Source organism: Oncorhynchus masou, chromosome 17, assembly GCF_036934945.1.
Source record: "Oncorhynchus masou masou isolate Uvic2021 chromosome 17, UVic_Omas_1.1, whole genome shotgun sequence".
Classification (NCBI taxonomy): Eukaryota; Metazoa; Chordata; class Actinopteri; order Salmoniformes; family Salmonidae; genus Oncorhynchus; species Oncorhynchus masou.
Window position 1 is genome coordinate 26143343 of NC_088228.1, and position 24338 is coordinate 26167680.

Genomic DNA, 24338 nt, shown 5'->3' on the forward strand with positions numbered 1-24338 from the left:
CCTGTGTGCACTGTGCTACGCTGTGCATCATCACTTCGGAGTGTTGGACTTCGTCTCACAGAGAACGTGTGGAATTTCCAGCTTTCTTTCCCTTCGTGTTCTCACAGACATCAATTCCCTGAGAGGGGAGCCTACTTCGCCGGCAGCCTCTGCTGGGCTCTGTGTACTCAGAGACATTTTCTGGATGAGGTAACAGAAAGAACAGATCCTTAACTTACCAAGAAATACAAGCATGAAAGCCGGCCATGTTGAAATAACATAACACATCAATTGAACGGAGAAGAGGCATCTCTTAACCAGGAGAGGACATCTGCTCATGAGAATAAAGACAATCCTTCATCTAAGAGCCTATCGGCTGAAGAGGGCCCTCCACTTCCTCCTTGGAAAGGTCCAGCTCTTTTCAGAAGACTAACACAAGGCCATCCAGAGCTGGAAGAGTAGCCTCGCTCAAACGACTGATTCAATAAGCAGGTTAGGACAAACCCTTCTCCGAATAGATCTTCAGTTTCATTCAGGCACAGATCTTGTCATCTTTGACACAGATCTTTAACTTTATTGTATTTACAAACATGCATCAGGCGGAGTAGCAGGAGTAGCTCACTCGTCACTCTTCTGGGGAGTGGTGGTGGTGCCCAATAGTTGTGACTGGTCCCCATCCTGGATGGTCATGGTCCATATTGGGTGCTGAACCCATCGCTTCAACCCACTTGTGTCCATGAAGAGGTTTGGCAGCCTGAGGAGGAGTAAGAAGCGGAAGGAGCAGGACCTGCTAGCGGAAGGAAGACGCCAGTCAGAGCCACCATGTCTGCCTGGTAATGTCTTATGCTGTTCACATGATCACACCACTTAAATTGTCTATAAAAGTGTCTAACTGTGTACAAAACATTAGGAACACCTTCCTAGTATTGAGTTGCACCCCCCCATTCCCCTCAGAACAGCTTAAATTCGTTGAGGCATGGACTCTACAGGGTGTCGAAAGCGTTCCACAGGGATGCTGGCCCATGTTGACTCCAATGCTTCCCACAGTTGTGTCACGTTGGCTGGATTGTCCTTTGGGTGGTGGACCACTCTTGATACACCAGGAATCTGTTGAGCCTGAAAAACCCAGCAGCGATTGCAGTTCTTGACACACTCAAACCGGTGCGCCTGGCACCTACTGCCATACCCCATTCAAAGGTGCTTAAATCTTTTGTCTTGTCCATTCACTGTCTGAATGGCACACATACACAATCCATATCTCGATCCATGTCTCTTTAACATGTCTCCTCCCCTTCATCTACACTGGTTGAAGTGCATTTAACAGGTGACATCCAGATGGGATCATGGCTTTCACCTGGATTCACCTGGTCAGTCTGTCATGGAAAAAGCAGGTGCTCTTATGTTTTGTGCGTCCCGTGTATGACGGGCCACAAGACTGAAGACAGTATATGTTGAATATATGATCCTTCCCTCAAGGTTTCTTTAGATTCTAACCATTCCACTGCAAAATGGCGTAGTGTTACCAGATACACTAGTATTACTCACAAGATGTCATGACAGTACACTGCGTCTGTATAGTTGTTGGCTAACTTTCAATTGTGATTTGAAGATGTCGACAGAACGTGATGCCTAGTCTGACGTATCAGACAGCCATCCTGGATCAACAATCGCACTCAGAATAAACGTTTCTTATCGGAGCAGTCAAATGGATCCTCTATTAATACAGTAGTAGTAGTACAGTATAAACGGCATATACATTTTGTAACAAGTACAGTAAGGTAGACATCACCTGGACACCCTGCTGATCCAGACGGTAAAAACAGAGCATCCATTTTGTAATTGGAACTGCAGCTACATATAGGGGCTGCTGACAGCTCGACGGTCTTTATGGCCGGTGTCCCTCAGAAACATTTGCAAATTTTTTATGTTGTACAGTGGGGATATGAGATGGTAAACTAACATGTTTGCATGTTTTTTCATTCATTCTAACTCACCGTGATTTAAGAGTAGTCTCGTGCTACATGAAATGGTAATTGATAGATAATACGACGCTGTTATTTTTGACCCACATCTGTTAGTCTCTATGTAATCATCGCTGCTCTGATTTGGAACGTTAAACTTTATGAAAATAACGGTGTCTCTCCTTCAGGAGTGTCAGGGACAGGGTCATCACACTGGATTACATGGGGTTTTATGAATGTTGCCTTTGGAACATCTCACTGGAGGCTAACCTCTGGTTGACCTTTAGCCCTAGTCTGACCTGGGATCAGTGGAGGAAGAGGTCAAGGCCCAACTGTCATTATGATGTGAACCTGTATGTGTAAACCCATATGTGGTGCTCAGTTTATTTTGGTCTGGCCCTATACTGTATGTGCTGTTGCCATGTCTTCTATGGGTACAGCATGACAATAATAGAGGAGATTGACATGTCAACAATAGAAGAGTTGTCTACACAGCAGCATGTACAGTATGGGATTAGGCTAGAAGAGTTGTCTACACTACAGCATGTACAGTATGGGACCAGGCTAGAAGAGTTGTCTACACTACAGCACGTACAGTATGGGACCAGGCTAGAAGAGTTGTCTGCACTACAGCACGTACAGTATGGGACCAGGCTACATTTTGGTGCTGTGTTTATTATACATGGAGAGCACAATGTGATGAGACTACAGCCATAAGTAATATATCAGTAGCACATTACTAAAAGTCAACAGGTGTAATGCATTTTGATGTGGTTTAAATGCAAGATTTCATCAGCATGTATGACCCCATTTATCACATTATTATAGTTGAATAATGATCCTGACAGCACCTTTTGACAGCAACTATCTTGTATAGTTACTAAGCTCGTTTTAAACAATTTACACACATAGATGTGAGGTCTGATGTAAGGTTTGAGATCCCATGTCATGTAGTGTAAGGGAAAGTGGGAATATTTTTTTATTTTTTTACCTTTATTTTACTAGGCAAGTCAGTTAAGAACAAATTCTTATTTTCAATGACGGCCTAGGAACAGTGGGTTAACTGCCTGTTCAGGGGCAGAACGACAGATGTTGTACCTTGTCAGCTCGGGGATTTGAACTTGCGGTTACTAGTCCAATGCTCTAACCACTAGGCTACACTGCCGCCCCATATTAAGGATTTACAAAATGTACTGCCCGCCCACACACACTCGCACACACACAATCATACACACACACAAACACACACACACGTATTACACAAGGGTGATCAGGGATGGTTGTTGCTGTGTCTCCCTAAGGGGTTTGTGTGAGTCCCACAAACCCCTTACATACAGAGCCTTCGGAAAGTATTCAGACCCATTGACTTTTTCCACATTTTGTTACAGCCTTATTCTAAAATTGATTAAATAAATAAAAATCCTCAACAATCTACACACAATACCCCATTTTGACAAAGCGTAGAAGGTTTTTAGATGTTTTTGCCAATTTATTAAAAGCAAAAAAACAGATCTTATTGTCACGCCCTGGTCTTAGTATTTTGTGTTTTCTTTATTTATTTGGTCAGGCCAGGGTGTGACATGGGTTTTGGTATGTGGTGTGTTTTGTCTTGGGGTTTTTCACAGGTATTGGGATTGTGGCTTAGTGGGGTTTGGGAACCATATTTATTGGGAACCATATTTAGGCAGCCATGTTCTTTGAGTGTGTCGTGGGGGATTGTCCTTGTTTCTGTCTCTGTGTTCCTCTGTACCAGTATAGGCTGTTTCGGTTTTCGTGTTACGTTTCTTGTTTTTGTATTGATTCGTGTTTCCTTGTTTTATTAAACATGAATCTCAATAGCCACGCTGCATTTTGGTCCGACTCTCCTTCGCGTTACACTTATTTACATACACTACCGTTCAAAAGTTTGGGGTCACTTAGAAATGTCCTTTTTTTTAAGAAAAGCATTTTCTTTTGTCCATTTTAAAATAACATCAAATTGATCAGAAATACAGTGTAAACATTGTTAATGTTGTAAATGACTATTGTAGCTGGAAACGGCAGATTTTTTTAATGGAAGTTCTCTGCTGCCAATGACTGGAACAAATTGCAAAAATCTGAAGCTGGAGACTCCTATCTCCCTCACTAGCTTTAAGCACCAGCTGTCAGAGCATCTCACAGATCACTGCACCTGTACATAGCCAATCTATAAACAGCCCATCCAACTACCACATCCCCATACTATTTATTTATTCATCTTGCTCCTTTGCACCCCAGTATCTCTACTTGCACATTCATCTTCCGCAAATCTACCATTCCAGTGTTTAATTGCTATATTGTAATCACTTCGCCACCATGGCCTATTTATCGCCTTCACTCCATTTTCTTACCTCATTTGTATATAGACTGTTTCTACTGTATTATTGACTGTATGTTTTGTTTATTCCATGTGTAACTCTGTGTTGTTGTATGTGTCGAACTGCTATGCTTTATCTTGGCCAGGTCACAGTTGCAAATGAGAACTTGTTCTCAACTAACCTACCTGGTTAAATAAAGGTGAAATAAACGTCTGGAGGAAGCCTGGCACCATCCCTATGGTGAAGCATGGTGGTGGTGGCAACGTGCTGTGGGGATGTTTTTCAGTGGCAGGGACTAGGAGACTCGTCAAGATCGAGGCAAAGATGAACGGAGCAAAGTACAGAGAGATCATTGATGAAAACCAGCTCCAGAGCGCTCAGGACCTCAGATTGAGGCGAAGGTTCACCTTCCAACAGGACAACAACACTAAGCACACGCCGAAGACAATGCAGGAGTGGCTTCGGGGCAAGTCTGAATGTCCTTGAGTGGCCCAACCAGAACTGCGAACATCTCTGGAGAGACCTGAAAATAGCTGTGCAGCAACGCTCCCCATCCAACCTGACAGAGCTTGAGAGGATCTGCAGAGAAGAATGAGAGAATCTCTCCAAATACAGGCGTGCCAAGCTTGTAGCGTCATACCCAAGAAGACTCAAGGCTGTAATCGCTGCCAAAGGTGCTTCAAGAAAGTACTATGTGAAGGGTCTGAATACTTATATAAATGTCGTATTTCAGTTTTTTAAAATTTGCTAGCATTTCTAAAAACCTGTTGTTGCTTTGTCATTATGGGATATTGTGTGTAGATTGATGAGGGACAAAAAACATTTAATCAATTTTAGAATAAGGCTGTAATGTAACAAAATGTGGAAAAAGTCAAGGAGTCTTTATACTTTCCAAATGCACTGTACATCAGACAGCCAGCCTCATAACCCAACGTGGCTGACAGTCCAGTCACCCCTTTCAAACTCCTAAGGGAAATCTGCCATTCACCACTGCAGATCAGAAACACTGATTGCTTAATGTTGAGGCCAAGCAGTATTGTGACACCTGCCTTCCTCCTTAGACTTAATGGAAAGAACTTTGGCCAATATGATGCCGTCACAGTCTTAGTTCACCATTGCCCTTTTATACACAAAGCTTTTCAGTGTTTTCAAAATGTAGTGTGACACAATCTGACATGCTGAATTAGATGTCGATTGTTGGGTGTTTCAGTTAACCTACTGAGGGGGCAGTCTGCAAAATCCAATGGGCCAGTGCTGGTCCATGGAATAGACGCAAGGGTGGGCAACTCCAGTCCTCGAGGGCCTGATTGGTGTCACACTTTTCCTTCATCCCTAGTAAACACAGCTGATTAATCAAATGCCATTCTAAACTGAAGATCATAATTAGGTGATTGGAGTCAGGTGTGTTAGCTGGGGCTGGGGCAAAACTGTGATACCAATCAGGCCCTGGAGGACTGGTGTTGCCCACCCCTGGAGAGGTTAAGAAACACTGGTATAGATGACCTCAGTATCCCATGTGGTGTATTCCCCCTCCCTCCCTGTGTGTTTGATGAGGAGGGCCTCCCTCCCTGCTGTCCCCCTGTGTTATCTTCTCCTGCGGAATGTGCCACAACAGCGTAGCTAAAATAAGACACCAAAACGACTCTGAAGAGAGGGATGGTATTAGCCAGCTAAATGTCAGGAGATAGTGGAGATGTGTTTTTGTGTGACACGATGAATGCCTGTGCAGATTTATCCTCTTCAATGAAGTTGAGCTTTCATTAGATGGTATATCGGTTTACTTTTGAATGTAACTTCCATTTAGTATTCAGTCCCTTTTATTTGAACGCAGAAGTCAGCGCTGTATGGTTTACTAGGGGGTTCTATACACAGCCATAAAATTAGAATTATAACAAGTACTCAAAAGAGAAGGTAGTGAATTAGTTTGTATGCCGCCAATCCGAAACCATGCATGTCTTAAAATGACTAGTATAAATCGTAAAATATGTCAGTTTCACTTAAGGTCGAGAGGTTTGACAACTATACCGCATAAAATTCAAGATAGTTGGGAACATTTTTGTTGTCCGAATACTGTGACATCGGGATTATGAACTGATGTACAAAACATTTGACGCATCGATCCATTATTTTCAATATAAATTATGATATTTTCGCTACAAAAAGACTGCTCAATATATTGGGCATTGAACAGTCAGCCCTGTGCAGACTGCCACGAGGAAACAGGATCAATAGTTAATCTCTTTTCGTCTTTGGAGTCAGGTCCAGAAGGGGTTTTAAGTCATGTCTGTGTTCAGATGGACCTACAACAGTACTATAAGGAGATCTGAAAAACCATGATCGATCAATCAATGGGAAATATGATTATACTCTTAAAAGTCAAGTATGAATTTTTAGGGCAATCTCTGTAGAAATGGTACGAGTAGAGTGGTTCAAGACCCTCGTAAGACAGTAAAATTACAAGGATGTATTGTAAAATGGTAATATACTGGGAACAAATGTGTTAGTCTGTGGATATCTTTGGGGGAATTAAGATTAGAGGGATTGGTTGATTTGACAACGTACTTGGAGTCCAGTAAAAATAGGAGGCTGTATGTACACTGAACAAAAATATCAATGCAACATGTGAAGTGTTGGTCACATGTTTCATGAGCTGAAATAAAAGATCCCAGAAATTTTCCATATGCACAAAAAGCTTATTTCTCTCAAATGTTGTGCACAAATTTGTTTACATCCCTGTTAGTGAGCATTTCTCCTTTGCCAAGATAATCCTTCCACCGGCCAGGTGTGGCATATCAAGAAGCTGATTAAACAGCATGATCATTACACAGGTTCACCTTGTGCTGGGGACAATAAAAGGCAACTCTAAAATGTACAGTTTTGTCACACAACACAATCCCAAAGATGTCTCAAGTTTTGAGGGAGCGTGCAATTGGCATGCTGACTGCAGGAATGTCCACCAGAGTTGTTGCCAGATAATTTAATGTTCATTTCTCTACCATAAGCTGCCTTCAATGTCATTTTTTGAGAGAATTTGGCAGTGGGGTTATGGTATGTGCAGGCATAATCTACAGACAGCGAACACAATTGCATTTTATCGATGGCAATATCGTGAAGAGAACCTGAGGTCCTCTGAAGTGTCACGTTGTATAATGATTGGAGACAGGCGCAGGAATACGAAAGTTTTTATTTATTTCACTACCCAAAATGCCGTACGTCATGAACATGAATGGGACAAACCCCAAAACAAACACGTGTGTGTGTGTGTGTATATATATATATATAACACAGGGCTGTGACCCAAACAAAGGGCGAGGTGTAAAACTCTAATAAATACACGGGACGAGACCCGTAATAACACACAAGCCGATACAACAGAGCACAGGTACTCACAAGACCAATGGACATGGAACAATAATCAACAAGGACAATGGGGAACAGAGGGCACGTGTATATACACGTGCTAATCAGGGGGAATGGGAACCAGGTGTGTGTAATTAGACAAGACATTCCGGGGTTGGTGGTAATGATTCAGTTCAGTGACATCTAGAAAGATGGTGACATAGACCTCCGGAGCTGGTGAACGGAATGAACAGCAGTACCGGGGGAATCCGTGACAGTGAGGCCCATTTTTTTTATTTTTTTTTATTTTACATTTAATTTAAGGTATCTGTGACCAACAGATGCATATCTGTATTCCCAGTCATGTGAAATCCATAGATTCCTTTTTCAATTGACTGATTTCCTCATATGAACTGTATGAAGTCAGAAGTTTACTTAGGTTGGAGTCATTAAAACTTGTTTTTCAACCACTCCACAAATTTCTTGTTACCAAACTATAGTGTTGGCAAGTCGGTTAGGACATCTACTTTGTGCATGACACAAGTAATTTTTCCAACAATTGTTTACAGACAGATTATTTCACTTATAATTCACTATCACAATTCCAGTGGGTCAGAAGTTTACATACACTAAGTTGACTGTGCCTTTACACAGCTTTTAAAATTCCAGAAAATTATGTCATGGCTTTAGAAGCTCCTGATAGGCTAATTGACATAATTTGAGTCAATTGGACCTGTACCTATGGATGTATTTCAAGGCCTACCTTCAAACTCAGTGCCTCTTGGCTTGACATCATGGGAAAATCAAAAGAAATCGGCCAAGACCTCAGGAAAAAAATGGTAGACCTCCACACGTCTGGTTCATCCTTGGGAGAAATGTTCAAATGCCTGAAGGTACCATGTTTATCTGTACAAACAATAGTACACAGGTATAAACACCATGGGACCACACAGCCGTCATACCGCTCAGGAAGGAAATTCGTTCTGTCTCCTAGAGATGAATGTACTTTGGTGCGAAAAGTGCAAATCAAAATCGGTTAACAACAGCAAAGAACCTTGTGAAGATGCTGGAGGAAACAGGTACGAATGTATCTATATCCACAGTAAAACAAGTCCTAGATCGACAACCTGAATGGCCGCTCAGCAAGGAAGAAGTGTCTGCTCCAAAACAGCCATAAAAAGGCCAGACTACGGTTTGCAACTGCACAAGGGGACAAATATCGTACTTTTTTTGGAGAAAGGTCCTCTGGTCTGATGAAACAAAAATATAACTGTTTAGCTATAATGACAATCGTTATGTTTGGAGGAAAAAAGGGGAGGCTTGCAAGCTGAAGAACACCATCTCAACCGTGAAGCACGGGGGTGGCAGCATCATGTTGTGGGGGTGCTTTGCTGCAGTTGGGACTGGTGCACTTCACAAAATAGATGGCATCATGAGGTAGGAAAATTGTGGATATATTGAAGCAACATCTCAAGACTTCAGTCAGGAAGTTAAAGCTTAGTTGCAAATGGGTCTTCCAAATGGACAATGTCCCCAAGCATACTTCCAAAGTTATGGCTTAAGGACAACAAAGTCAAGGTGTTGGAGTGGCCATCACAAAGCCCTAACCTCAATCCTATAGAAAATCTGTGGGCAAAACTGAAAAAGCGTGTGCGAGCAAGGAGGCCTACAAACCTGACTCAGTTACACCAGCTCTGTCAGGAGGAATGGGCCAAAATTCACCCAACTTATTGTGCGAAGCTTGTGGAAGGCTACCCGAAACGTTTGACCCAAGTTAAACAATTTGAAGGCAAAGCTACCAAATACTAATTGAGTGTATGTCACGCCCTGGTCTTAGTATTTTGTGTTTTCTTCATTTATTTGGTCAGGCCAGGGTGTGGCATGGGTTTTTGTATGTGGTGTGTTTTGTATTGTTTTTTTTCCACGTGTATTGGGATGGTAGCTTAGTGGGGTGTTCTAGGTGAATCTATGGCTGTCTGAAGTGGTTCTCAGGTGTTTATCGTTGTCTCTGATTGGGAACCATATTTAGGCAGCCATATTCTTTGAGTGTTTCGTGGGTGATTGTCCTTATGTCCTTTTCCTGTCCTTGTTCGGTGTTAGTTTACACCAGTATAGGCTGTTTTCGGTTTTCTTGTTACGTTTGTTGTTTTTTGTATTTTGATTCGTGTTTACTTTTGTTTATTAAACATGGATCGCAATCTACACGCCGCATTTTGGTCCGACTCTCCTTCGCATATAGAAAACCGTAACAGTGTATGTAAGATTCTGACCCACTGGGAATGTGATGAAAGAAATCAAAGCTGAAATAAATCATTCTCTCTACTATTATTCTGACATTTCACATTCTTAAAATAAAATGTTGATCCTAACAGACCTAAGGCAGGGAATTTTTACTAGGATTAAATGTCAGGAATTGTGGAAAAACTGAGTTTAAATGTATTTGGCTAAGGTGTATGTAAACCTCCGACTTAAACTGTATATTGAATTGCAAAGTTTTCCACCAGATCCTCCAACCAGTGGAGGGGTTGGTAAAAAAAAGGGTGATCAGAAATAATGCAAGCAAGGTTATTTGATAGACTAATCTGTCTTCTAGCCAAAAAACATGGTTTATTTATGTTTCTGCTATGTAATGCAACCTGGGAAGTGGTTGTTTTTCAGATCAAGCATCATTTAGTTTGCTTGAACAATTTACATTTCGATTCAAGTAATGCCTAATCACCTCCGCTGTTACGACAGTGTGCCTTCATAAAGCAGTTATGACTTATAGTTCTGTAGGTGATTGTTAGATCAGTGAGTGGTGACTTGAATGTCAAAGTGAAGTTGTTGATAAGTTACTGGAGATGAGCAGAGTCCCATGGCAGTCCCATGGTCTAGTGGAGGAAATGTGAACCACTCGGTACGCATCACCCACGTCACTGGAAGTATGGCCTCAGAAATATGTCAGCAGGGTGGGGCTCGGGCCATGTGTGTGGGTGGGTGTCATATGTCAACCCGTTCCCTGTGCTGGGTCGTGACTGCTGAGGGCCATGTGAGGGCTGTCATGTGATCAAGCGGCAGCCTCGATCTGACAGACACTGCCAGAACCTGAGCCTGCTAGCCTCTCAGGCAGCTGTCCAATAATACTATGGCCAGGCTGAATCACTGTTAGTTTTGTATGGTATACTGTACACTAGATACAGATAACTGCCAAAATAAGGGAACACTTGAGTAAATGAGGGATACAAAGTATATTGAAAGCAGGTGGTTCCACACAGGTGTGGTTCCTGAGTTAATTAACCGATTCACATCCCATCCTGCTTAGGGTCATGCATAAATATGGCCAGTTGCCCATTATTTTGGCAACCATAGAAGAAGAAGAAGTCTCTGTGACTTTGAAAGAGGGGTCTCAAAGGAGAATAGGGGGTTTAAAGGGTGTGTGCGTGTGTGTGTGTGCGTGTCAGTCAGTCACCAGATCTCAACCCAAATGAAAACTTATGGGAGATTCTGGAATGGTGCCTAAGACAGCGTTTTCCATCAAGAAAACACCAAATTATAGAATTTCAAGTGGAAGAAAGGGGTCATATCCCTCCAATAGAGTTCCAGACACTTGTAGAATCTATATTGCGCATTGAATGTATGTGACAAATAAAATTTGATTTGATTTGAAGCTGTTCTGGCGGCTCGTGGTGGCTCAAAGCCCTACTAAGATGCTTTATGTTGGCGTTTCCTTTATTTTGGCATTTACCTGTATCTCTTCACTGATTTATGATATGATACACATCATCAAGGCTGGGTAATGGCACAGTTGTAGTGGTAGTAGTACATGAAGCTAGGAATAGAGAAAGGATGGATCGATAACTATATTCCACTCTATTGTTAATTGCCAGAATATAGATGTTCTTCACATTTATTTGATTGAAATTTGAACCAGCTTTGGATACATTTTTTAGGTATTCGAAGATGTTCTCTGATACTGTGTGTTGGTCCAACCCGTTCCTGACAACCTACATATAGTACATTCAAATAAGTCTACTGTAGTTGTCATAGGACTCACAAGCTTTGCTTGCACTGCAGTGATCCACTGAAATCAATTGATTGCTGTTCTTTAGGGACAGGGTGGGCTGGATATTTTCATTATTTTCTTGGCAGGTTTCCAGGCCCTGGCAGCACTTAACCACACATGATGTGAATGGAAAATGCCATCAGCAAGCTCAATTCAGATGATTCATCTGGATGAATCAAGCATTATTGACCCATCAGCTTTGCTGATGATAAATGAGGATACTTAATGATATTCCAATCAATAATGTTCTGAAAAGCAAAATATCTTGGGGCGCACTCCACTATTACGGTATCATGTGACAAGCATATACTCTGTTGAAAGGGTACAGTATATCCCAATCAGACAGGACATAATTGAGTTGAGATTGACTGTGAACATTGCAACAGCACTACAGGAGATGTCTAGGGAAACTCCATGTATAAATGACAGACCTGTGTAGACCAGTGCTAACTGCTAATCCTTTCTCTGGTCTTTGTTTTTCCTCCACAGTCTCCGGCCTCTCGTCTTCCCCCACCCAGACCCCTCGCCAGTCCATGCTGTTCCCCCAGGAGGTCCACCAGAGTGTCCCTGAACGTTTGGGCCGCTCCCTCTCATCACCCCCACCAGACACCGGACAGTGCCTCAGCCTGCCCGCCTCCGCCAAGCCCTCCTCCTCTCCGATACCCTACGCCTTCCCACTGCCCCAAGCTACCTCACAGCCGGTGAGTGATACCTCTTACTACCTACTACACCAACTGCTGGTTTAGGCTGTGTGTTAGTGGCAGTGATAATTAAATGTGCAGTGAAGCAATATTGCAGGGTTGCTGAGGAAAAGTGGTGGAAGGGAGAAGCTGAGGTGATATTCTGTGAGTCTCCTAGACCAGGAGTTTCCAACCTTTTTCCCCCAGGGCCCCCTTTTCACATTGTTTAATGCCCCCCTTCAATTATTGTTATTAAATACAACACCAGCCTGATTTTTTATTTTTTATTTGAGGGACCTATGAAAATGTTGTTTAAAAATAAATTCTACATAGTTTAACAAGACTTTAAGATAAGAGGTAAGATAGTACATTATTAATCCCCCAGAGGAACATTTTTGTTGCACCAGCCAGTAGATATATTACCAATAAATACACCATAAAAACACAACAAGAAAACACAGACACTAAGAGCAGCACATCATCAATTAATATAAAAATGTAGTGTTCGCGTTAAAAAGCCTCATAGCATATGGTAAAAAGGATTTCCGAAAAATGTTTTGGGTAAAAATAAATCTGTCTGCCATCAAACTGCAATGCTCCAGGCAGATACTGTGGAGGTAGCTTGTGTTGGCCTCTATACTGCTGAGCTTTTTGAGGATCCTCTTATCCAGGATGGGCTCTAGATTGTCCTGGTGGGTGCTAATGGTAGATCCAGTCTTCTTTGTGATTTTGTTTAGCCTGTCTCTAATGATGTTACCCCCCCCGAGCAGAATATGCTGTAAAACAGGACACGACACACAACGCTATTAAAAAAAACATTTGGAGCATTTTTGAGCAGACATCAAAGGATCTGAGCTTCCTCAAAAAGAATAGTCTTTACTGAGCTTTTTGAAAAACCATGGAGGTGTTCTCTTTCCACTGCTGCTTATCGTCAATCACCACCCCCAGGTATTTGTACGAGCCACCCTTTCCACAGTGATGATCACAGGAGATGCGCTCCTTCTTCCTCCTGAAGTCTGTCAGCTCTTTGGTTTTAGACGCATTAAAAGCTCCAGGTGGTTCTGCTGTCTGACCCGTTGCAGCCTGTCAGTGAGGTAGTCCATGAACCAGAAACTAAAACAAGAAGCTCCCACGCTGAGGTCTGTCCAACGCTGGTCCGACCAAGCTGATTCCACACTCCAAGACTGCTTCCATCACGTGGACTGGGACATGTTTCGTATTGCGTCAGACAACAACATTGACGAATACGCTGATTCGGTGTGCGAGTTCATTAGAACGTGCGTTGAAGATGTCGTTCCCATAGCAACGATTAAAACATTCCCTAACCAGAAACCGTGGATTGATGGCAGCATTCGAGTGAAACTGAAAGCGCGAACCACTGCTTTTAATCAGGGCAAGGTGACTGGTAACATGACCGAATACAAACAGTGCAGCTATTCCCTCCGCAAGGCTATCAAACAAGCTAAGCGTCAGTATAGAGACAAAGTAGAATCTCAATTCTACAGCTCAGACACAAGAGGTATGTGGCAGGGTCTACAGTCAATCACGGACTACAAGAAGAAAACCAGCCCAGTCAGGGACCAGGATGTCTTCCTCCCAGGCAGACTAAATAACTTTTTTGCCCACTTTGAGGACAATACAGTGCCACTGACACGGCCTGCAACGAAAACATGCGGTCTCTCCTTCACTGCAGCCGAGGTGAGTAAAACATTTAAACGTGTTAACCCTCGCAAGGCTGCAGGCCCAGACGGCATCCCCAGCCGCGCCCTCAGAGCATGCGCAAACCAGCTGGCTGGTGTGTTTACGGACATATTCAATCAATCCCTATACCAGTCTGCTGTTCCCACATGCTTCAAGAGGGCCACCATTGTTCCTGTTCCCAAGAAAGCTAAGGTAACTGAGCTAAACGACTACCGCCCGTAGCACTCACTTCCGTCATCATGAAGTGCTTTGAGAGACTAGTCAAGGACCATATTACCTCCACCCTACCTGACACCCTAGACCCACTCCAATTTGCTTACCGCCCAAATAGGTCCACAGACGATGCAATCTCAACCACACTGCACACTGCCCTAACCCATCTGGACAAGAGGAATACCTATGTGAGAATGCTGTTCATCGACTACAGCTCGGCATTTAACACCATAGTACCCTCCAAACTCGTCATCAAGCTCGAGACCCTGGGTCTCGACCCCGCCCTGTGCAACTGGGTACTGGACTTCCTGACGGGCCGCCCCCAGGTGGCGAGGGTAGGCAACAACATCTCCACCCTGCTGATCCTCAACACTGGGGCCCCACAAGGGTGCGTTCTGAGCCCTCTCCTGTACTCCCTGTTCACCCACGACTGCGCGGCCACACACGCCTCCAACTCAATCATCAAGTTTGCGGACGACACAACAGTGGTAGGCTTGATTACCAACAACGACGAGACGGCCTACAGGGAGGAGGTGAGGGCCTCACACTCAATGTCAACAAAACTAAGGAGATGATTGTGGACTTCGGGAAACAGCAGAGGGAACACCCCCCTATCCACATCGATGGAACAGTAGTGGAGAGGGTAGTAAGTTTTAAGTTCCTCGGCATACACATCACAGACAAACTGAATTGGTCCACTCACACAGACAGCATCGTGAAGAAGGCGCAGCAGCGCCTCTTCAACCTCAGGAGGCTGAAGAAATTCGGCTTGTCACCAAAAGCACTCACAAACTTCTACAGATGCACAATCGAGAGCATCCTGGCGGGCTGTATCACCGCCTGGTACGGCAACTGCTCCGCCCACAACCGTAAGGCTCTCCAGAGGGTAGTGAGGTCTGCACAACGCATCACCGGGGGCAAACTACCTGCCCTCCAGGACACCTACACCAGCCGATGTTACAGGAAGGCCATAAAGATCATCAAGGACAACACCCACCCGAGCCACTGCCTGTTCACCCCGCTATCATCCAGAAGGCGAGGTCAGTACAGGTGCATCAAAGCTGGGACCGAGAGACTGAAAAACAGCTTCTATCTCAAGGCCATCAGACTGTTAAACAGCAACCACTAACATTGAGTGGCTGCTGCCAACAAACTGACTCAACTCCAGCCACTTTAATAATGGGAATTGATGGGAAATGATGTAAAATATATCACTAGCCATTTTAAACAATGCTACCTAATATAATGTTTACATACCCTACATTATTCATCTCATATGTATACGTATATACTGTACTCTATATCATCTACTGCATCCTTATGTAATACATGTATCACTAGCCACTTTAACTATGCCACTTTGTTTACATACTCATCTCATATGTATATACTGTACTCGATACCATCTACTGTATCTTGCCTATGCTGCTCTGTACCATCACTCATTCATATATCTTTATGTACATATTCTTTATCCCCTTACACTGTGTATAAGAAATTAGTTTTGGAACTGTTAGTTAGATTACTTGTTGGTTACTACTGCATTGTCAGAACTAGAAGCACAAGCATTTCGCTACACTCGCATTAACATCTGCTAACCATGTGTATGTGACAAATCAAATTTGATTTGATTTGGTGGAAGGATGGAACTGCATGACCTGTGGTTTGCAGGCTTGGATATTGTTGAAGGCACTGGAAAACTCTAATAGCATAATGCGGACTGCTCTCTCCAAGTGCATCTTCCACACCTATCTTAGCCTGGTTGGCAAACTGCAGGGAGTCAAGAAACCCCTGCACCTGCTGCTTAAGTTGTGCAAAAGGACCACTCTCTCAAACGCCTTCATCAACTGAGAAGTGAGTGCAACAGGCCTGACATTGTTTAGCTCTGTCTCTTGGCGTTTCTGGGAACAGGCACAATGCAGGAGGATTTCCACTGTGTAGGTACAGTAGAGGTAGACAGTGACTGTATTTGTATTTATTATGGATCCCCATTCGCTGTTGCCAAGGCAGCATCTACTCTTCCTGGGGTCCAGCAAAATGAAGGCAGTTATACAATTTAAAAAACATTATAAAACAACAGATTTCACAACACATTGTGGGCCCTCAGGCCACTAGTCTACATCACAAAATCCATGTGTACATGTGTGTATAGTGCGTATGTTATCATATGTGTGTATGCGTGTGTCTATGCCTGTGTGTGTCTCTTCGTAGACCCCGCTGGTCCACTAAGCCGGGTGGACACTACACGACTTTCACAATTCTAACATTGCTGAGCTTCTTACTTTAAACGACCGTCTTTCCTAAAATCAAATCAAATTGTTTTAATCACGCGTGCCGAATACAACAGGTGTAGACCTTACAGTGATATGCTTACTTACGAACCCCTAACCAACAGAGAAGTTTAAAAACAATATGCATAAGAATTAGAGATAAAAGTAACAAGTATTTAAAGTGCAGCAGTAAAAAATAACAATATATACAGGAGGTGCCGGTACAGAGTCAGTGTGCAGGGGAACCGCTTAGTTGAGGTAGTATGTACATGTAGGTAGAGTTCATTAAAGTGACTATGCATAGATGACAACAGAGCGTGGCAGTGGTGTGGAGCAATGCGAGTAGTCTGGTTAGCCATTTGACTAGATGTTCAGGAGTCTTATGGCTTGGGGGTAGAAGCTGTTTAGAAGCCTCTTGGACCTAGACTTGGTGCTCCGGTACCGCTTGCAGTGCGGTAGCAGAGAGAACAGTCTATGACTGGGGTGGCTGGAGTCTTTGACAGTTTTTAGGGCCTTCCTCTGACACCGCCTGGTATAGAGGACCGGGATGGCAGGAAGCTTGGCCCCAGTGATGTACTGGGCCGTACGCAACTACCCTCTGTAGTGCCTTGCGGTCAGAGGCTGAGCAGTTGCCATACCAGGCAGTGATGCAACCAGTCAGGATGCTCTCAATCGTGCCACTGTAGAACCTTTTGAGGATCTCAGGACCCATGCCAAATCTTTTTAGTTTCCTGAAGGGCAGTAGGCTTTGTCGTGCCCTCTTCACGACTGTCATGTTGTGCTTGGACCATGTTAGTTGTTGGTGATGTGGACACCAAGGAACTTGAAGCTCTCAACCTGCTCCATTGCAGCCCTGTCTGAGAATGGGGGCGTGCTCGGTCCTCATTTTCCTGTAGTCCACAATCATCTCCTTTCTCTTGATCACGTTGAGGGAAAGGTTGTTGTCCTGGCACTACATGGCTAGGTCTCTGACCTCCTCCCTATAGGCTGTCTCGTTGTTGTCAGGCCTACCACTGTTGTGTCATCAGCAAATTTAATGATGGTGTTGGAGTCATGCTTGGCCATTCAGTCATGGGAGTACAGGAGTGAACTGAGCACGCACCCTTGAGGGGCCCCTGTGTTTAGGATCAGCGTGGCGGATGTGTTGTTACCTACCCTTACCACCTGGGGGTGGCCCGTCAGGAAGTCCAGGATCCAGTTGCAGAGGGAAGTGTTTAGTCCCAGGGTCCTTAGCTTATTGATGAGCTTTGAGGGCACTATGGTGTTGAATGCTGAGCTGTAGTCAATGAATGGCATTCTCACATAGGTGTTTCTTTTGTCCAGGTGGGAAAGGGCAGTGTGGAGTGCAATAGAGACTGCATCATCTGTGGGGGCTTTATGCAAATTGGAATGGGTCTTGGGTTTCTGGGATGATGGTGTTGATGTGAGCCATGACCAGCCATTCATAGCACTTCATGGCTACAGATGTGAGAGCTACTGGTCGGTAGTCATTTAGGCAGGTTACCTTAGTGTTCTTGGGCAGAGGCAATATGGCGGTCTGCTTAAAACATATTGGTATTATAGACTCGGACATGGACAGGTTGAAAATGTCAGTGAAGACACTTGCTAGTTGGTCAGCGCATGCTCGCTGTACACATCCTGGTAATCCGTCTGGCTTGTGGCCTTGTGAATGTTGACCCGTCTAAAGGTCTTACTCACATCGGCTGCAGAGAGCACGATTCCTGTTGTTTTTTGTGTGAATTCTCGATACCATGCTGTCTGGCAAAATCTATGATGTGTTTCGATTTACGTAGCTACAAGCTGTTGCTCAAAGCAGCCTCATAAACATTCAGTCAGACATTCACGCTTGCCATACAGCTTTGAAATATCTAGCCAACATTTTGAATTGAATAGCATTGCTTGTGAACTTTTAGAGCTGTAACGATTTGTCACTTTGGCTTTGTTTGAGGCAAGTACAAACACATACTGGTAGTAGTCATCACTCCTGCTCGAGAGTCTACACATTCTGGGTGAAGCGAAACAACGTCATCTCACTGGCGGCTTCTCTGGCGAGCTGTCATTGGCTATTGCTGATTACCGTTCTCAAAACATGTCGTTGCATATCTCACACTACAAGAGCGTTGCAGATTTTGTGCCAATTAAAATCAAACCTGTTTGAAAATATCAGGACGTCTGGGACTGCTCAAAGACGAAATGCGCCTTTGGCCCGCTCACATTAAACGAGTGACGGCCGTACGCCCCGAGTTGGCAATGACAAGGGGATTTTGTCTCCGATCTCACAAACTTGCCGGCCAAAATCATGTAGTGTACACCTAACATATGGTGTATTTTGATCTGTTTTTTACTGCCTGCATGAGTTACTTGATGTGGAATTGAGTTCCATGTAGTCATGGCACTATGTAGTACTGTGCACCTCCCATAGTCTGTTCTGGACTCGGGGACTTTGAAGAGACCTCTTGTGGCATGTCTTGTGGGGTATGCATGGGTGTCCGAGCTGTGTGCTAGTAGCTTAAACAGACAGTTCGGTGCATTCAACATGTTAATTCTTCTCACAAATACAAGTAGTAATGAAGTCCAGCTCTCCTCTACTTTGAGCAGGAGAGATTGACATGCATATTATTAATGTTAGCTCTCCGTGTACAGACCTCTCCCCATTTTAGCAACTTGTCTGCTTTGACCATGACAGTTTTCAATCCTGGTAGTTTAGTCTCCTCAATTTGCTCAATTTCCACATTATTCATTACAAGATTTAGTCGAGGTTTAGGGTTTAGTGAATGACTTGTCCCAAATATTTAGAACTAACTTATTCCTTGCCATCCATTCTAAATCTGACTGCAGCTCTTTAAGTGTTGCAGTGATTTCACTTGCTGTGGTAGCTGATGTTGGATGGTGTATCAATAATCCCAGTCATTGCAAAGATACAGGTGTCCTTCCTAACTCAGTTGCCAGAGAGGAAGGAAACCGCTCAGGGATTTCACCATGAGGCCAATGTTGACTTTAAAACAATTAGTTTGGCTGTGATAGGAGAATAACTGAGGATGGATCAACAACATTGTACTTACTCCACAATCCTAACCCAAATGACAAAGTGAAAATAAGGGAGCCTGTACAGAATTCAAATATTCCAAGCCATGCATCCTGTTTGCAATAAGGCATTGAAGTAAAACTGCAAAAAAATGTGTCAAAGAAATAAACTTAATGTCCTGAATACAAAACATTATGTTTTGGGGCAAATCACATCACTGAGTACCACACTTCATATTTCCAACCATGGTGGTGGCTGCATCATGATATGGGTATGCTTGTCATTGGCAAGGACTAGGGAGTGTTTTTAAGATAAAAAGAAACTGAATAGACCTAAACACAGGCAAAATCCTAGAGAAAAAACAGGTTCAGTCTGCTTTCCAACTGACAATGGGAAACAGATTCACCTTCAGTAGGACATTTAACATTAAACACAAGACCAAATATACACTGGAGTTGCTTTCCAAGATGACATTGAATGTTCCTGATTGGCCTAGTTACAGTTTTGACTTAAATCATCTTGAAAATCTATGGCAAGATTTGAAAATTGCTGTCTAGCAATCATCAACAACCAACTTGACAGAGCATGAACAATTTTAAAAAGAATAATGTGCAGATATTGTACAATTCACGTGTGTAAAGCTCATAAAGACTTACCCAGAAAGACCCACAGCTGTAATCGCTGCAAAAGGTGACTCTAACGTGTATTGACTCAGTGATGTGAATACTTATGCAAATGAGATATTTCTGTATTTCATTTTCATTTTTTAGCTAAAATTTCTAAAACAAACAAATTTTCACTTTGTCATTATGGGGTATTGTGTGTAGATGGGTGAATGTTTTTTTAAATACATTTTGAATTCAGGCTGTAACTCAACAAAATGTTGGGGGGTATGAATACTTTCAGAAGTTACTGTATTTGATTGATTGAGGATGTGATATTTTTTTATACTAATACTTCAAGTAACTGTCTGTCTGTCTGGTTGAGCTATAGCACACACTACCCTGATAGTGTAAGTCAATACTTCATCACCATCTTTGGTTTTGTTGTTTGACTATAAGACCATGAGCCATAAGTATCTCTCTCTCTCTCTAATATTGAGAATTTCTCACGCTGTCTCTCTTCTCCTCTCTCCTCACCTCTCTCTCAACACACACCAGGCTCTCCTCTTACCATAATCAAAGGAATGACTTCTCTGCCACTTCCAATCTGTAAGCGTGTTAATGAAACAGCCCTCCATCTCTAATTTACATGTGTTTACCTACAGCGCGTTCCCTTCCCTGTTCCCTGTGGCAGCAGCAGCAGCAGATTGGGATGGGATTCATGCCCGTGCTGATGCAGAGTTAGGCTGAAAATTGCTGTGTCACGATGAGGTATAGGGTGACTCTAGGGGGGTTGGTTGGACATGCCAGGGGTGATCTTTCAGGGCTGTTTCTTCTACTGCACTGGATTAGGGTCTAATCAAGGGTCTAGGGGAGATGAAGAAAAACATGTTTTTAAAGGATTTTGAATCCTCATATGCTACAAAGAGCACAGTATGGCGTATGGCTTGGCTCATGGTATGTGCCATGATGAAGTGTTTTGTAGGATAGGGAGGAAGGCAACTTGCCTCATTGACATTTGCATGTTAGTGCTGTACACAGACTTATTTTGTTGTAGGATTATTTTGCTACAGCAGGAGCCTCTGTCTCTGCACAGTGTCTTCGTCATTGTGCAGACGCCAGCCTACTTCATCCCTTGCCATATGGATTTATTTTTATGCACTACCCATATACGTAAATAATTCTCTATTGTGCAAATTGTTTCATTTTAATGTCTTGCAAAAAAAAGTTAAGGGTATAGAGAAGGACGGGGAATCCTTGGCTTCCGGCTGCTTGGCAACATAAGGGATTCCCTAATATGGTGAAAAGCCGTGGTTGTTTCGCATGTAGGATTCTAGTGCGTGATCATAATAATAAATGCAAATTGAACGAATTCCCTTGTCGTTCACAATCCACAGAATGCGCAAAAAAAACATATGCTTCCGAGCAGATACACTGTCACACGTAGCCTATGTCAGTCTGTTTTTTTTTTAAATAAAAATATTTTTGCTTCGTTTTTTATCCGGAAGACTTGTACACTCCTTTGTTTTATTCAGTAGTATGATCCTACTGTAGGCATTGGCTGCTTGATTGCAGCAAAATAGAATTAGGAATGTTCCACTAATACAGATTTAAGGGGTGTGTAGTCTACTAATAATGTGCCATTACAGTTACTGGCAGACACAGTGCTCCAGATATGAATTGCCCACAGTCTACAGTAGAAACTTGGACAAGGGCAATTGAATGAGTTGTACGCAGTACGCACGTTTTGTCATTGTCAGACAGACGGGGCTTGCTTTTCTTAATGTTGCCTTTTGCGCAAGGACATTTAGCCTACTGGAAGTCTCTCAAAAACATAGATGATTTTGTCATGGTGTAAAGTGCCATCAGTTATTGAATGTATATTGTTATTTTAATCTTAACTTTGCCAAACGGCGAGTGGTTGTGCGCCTGAAAGCGTGCGTCTGATGTCATATTGTGGTAGGTTTGGAGCGCGTTCTTGACTGTCTCTTATTCTTACAGAATTTCTACGGTTTATTCGAAGGCATGTTGGAGAAACTTGAACTAGACGATGATGGTGTTGGTAAGTGCATTTACATAGTCGACTAGTCTACATTTTAATTTTACTTGATGGTGTTACGTAGCCAATTATTTGTCATTTTTGCAATTGTATCCGCTTATAGTTGAAGACCAGGGCTCAATATGGAATGCATGCTGATTTGTAAAGTGCTGGTGTGAATTGTAATGCATATTAATTCCATTACATAGGTGACACCGGTTGCTATTCACAGAATATGACGCTTCATAGGTTAAATTACTCCGGTTTTGCTCATTTTATACCAATACAACAAGTGTCATCCTGATTGCAAAATCACAATCCTTCACATTGAAGCCTTGTTATGCAGGATGTTTTTTTGATCGTAACCCAACTATTGCCTGGTGATAGCGCAAAGCCTTCTGCAGTCCTGTCAGCATGCTCTGTTGGAATGAGGGATCCCCCAGCCCAAGAGGTGGCATCATTGGTTCAGAATGAATATTGAGATGATCCGATATACACATTTGGTGTGAATATTTGTGTCTGTCTTTGCAGCTGCTGAACCAGACAGTGACATTTACATGCGCTTTATGAAGTCCCATAGCTGCTATGACATCGTCCCCACCAGCTCCAAGCTGGTTGTGTTTGACACTGGACTGCAAGTAAGTGAGCCCAGCTACTCCACATGACTACACGTTGACATCACGTTGGAGCCATCATGGATAAGGGACCATGTTCAAAAAGCGCTTCAAAGTGGAAGTGCTGATTGAGGATTTTTTTTTTTTTGCGTTTTAGATCATAATGGATAAGACTACATGGACACGGGGCACCTGATCTTAGATCAGCAATCTGAGACACTTTCTGGCCAGGCCCAGACATACACACAGGGTGGAGAATTCAGACTATGTATAAATACGTTTGAGTAGGCCTGACTATAACCTAACATTGAGCATCTGTATAGCTCTTGTTTATCTTACTAGATTTGTCCACTGAGGGACATTCTTATGGCTATTGAAGTGTCTCCTTGGTTTGAAAGGCACTGAGAGCGGTTTGGTTAATGTTCCATGAGGAGAGCAGTGCTATTGCTAGTGCTAATGATTTGCCTCATAAAATGGTTAAACAGTAATCAGCCACTGAATCTATTAAACTCAAGGTTGTAGTTCCCTTATCTGAGTATGAAACCCCTTAAAACCAGAATGCTTTAGTGTTTGATTTGGATTTCAATTGAACACTTCCACATTTGTACAATATGTACAATACCACCTTCAGAACCTTGCCATCCATGTGTTTTTGTGCATGATTGTGGTCTTTTCTCACAGGTGAAGAAGGCTTTCTTTGCCTTAGTGGCCAATGGGGTGCGAGCTGCTCCACTGTGGGACTCAGAGAGGCAGTGTTTTGTGGGTAAGAAACGCCTTTTGTTTATGACACACGTTCACATGAAATGCATTCATGCTTAATGCATTCACTGATGCGAACACCTATATCCACCAATGAATGCATATCAGGGCCGTAGCCAGGGTCTGAGATTTAGTCAGGTCCGGGAAGAAAGTTGAAGCTCGTTTAATGCATTTCTATACAATTTTAAAATGTTTAAAATGCTAATTCAAAGAACAGCAAAAACAAGCAAAACCCCAGCCATTATCACATTGGTTGCTGTAGCTTATTTCACCTCAGTCGATCTATAAACACATAGGCTGTTAGCCATATAGTTAGCCACTACACATTAACTCACATTAACTCAGCACCGGAATTAAAAACGTTTTAGTTGTTGCAGTTTTACAGCTAATTTCCTACAATTCTACACATATTGCAATATTGCAAACTTATCTGAGTGAGAGTGACTAACAAAATCAATGGGTTTCCTGCAGGCCCTGTCGGTAATTCATCCTTGATTATTACATGTTTAGATAGCTGGCTAGACTCTCTAGACTAATTTACCCATCTAAAACATGTTCATTGACATGGGCTAATTGAATGACTGTCAGTGAGTGACACAACAAGAGGAAAACTGATGTTGCACAACCAAGTTTTGAAATTGCACCTTGTGTATTCTACTATTCTAACTCTCAAGTTGAAACCCCAACTGAGTTCCAAATGTATATAGATAGATAGATAGATACATAGTATAGTGTATATATGTATAGTGCCGACACATTTACTCATTCAAGTTAGTTTT

At 42.9% G+C, this 24338-nt stretch overlaps 1 protein-coding gene across 3 annotated transcripts in view; it reads left to right on the forward strand.

Moving 5' to 3' along the window:
* Window positions 1-24338, forward strand: part of LOC135558770 (5'-AMP-activated protein kinase subunit gamma-1-like) — a 55691-nt gene that overhangs the window by 23389 nt on the left and 7964 nt on the right. For all 3 annotated transcript variants that reach the window (XM_064992883.1, XM_064992884.1, XM_064992882.1), the window contains 4 exons: window positions 12147-12358; window positions 22150-22210; window positions 22718-22824; window positions 23482-23563. In XM_064992883.1, coding sequence (XP_064848955.1) covers window positions 12147-12358; window positions 22150-22210; window positions 22718-22824; window positions 23482-23563 — 462 coding nt within the window. The remainder of the gene's footprint in view (window positions 1-12146; window positions 12359-22149; window positions 22211-22717; window positions 22825-23481; window positions 23564-24338) is intronic.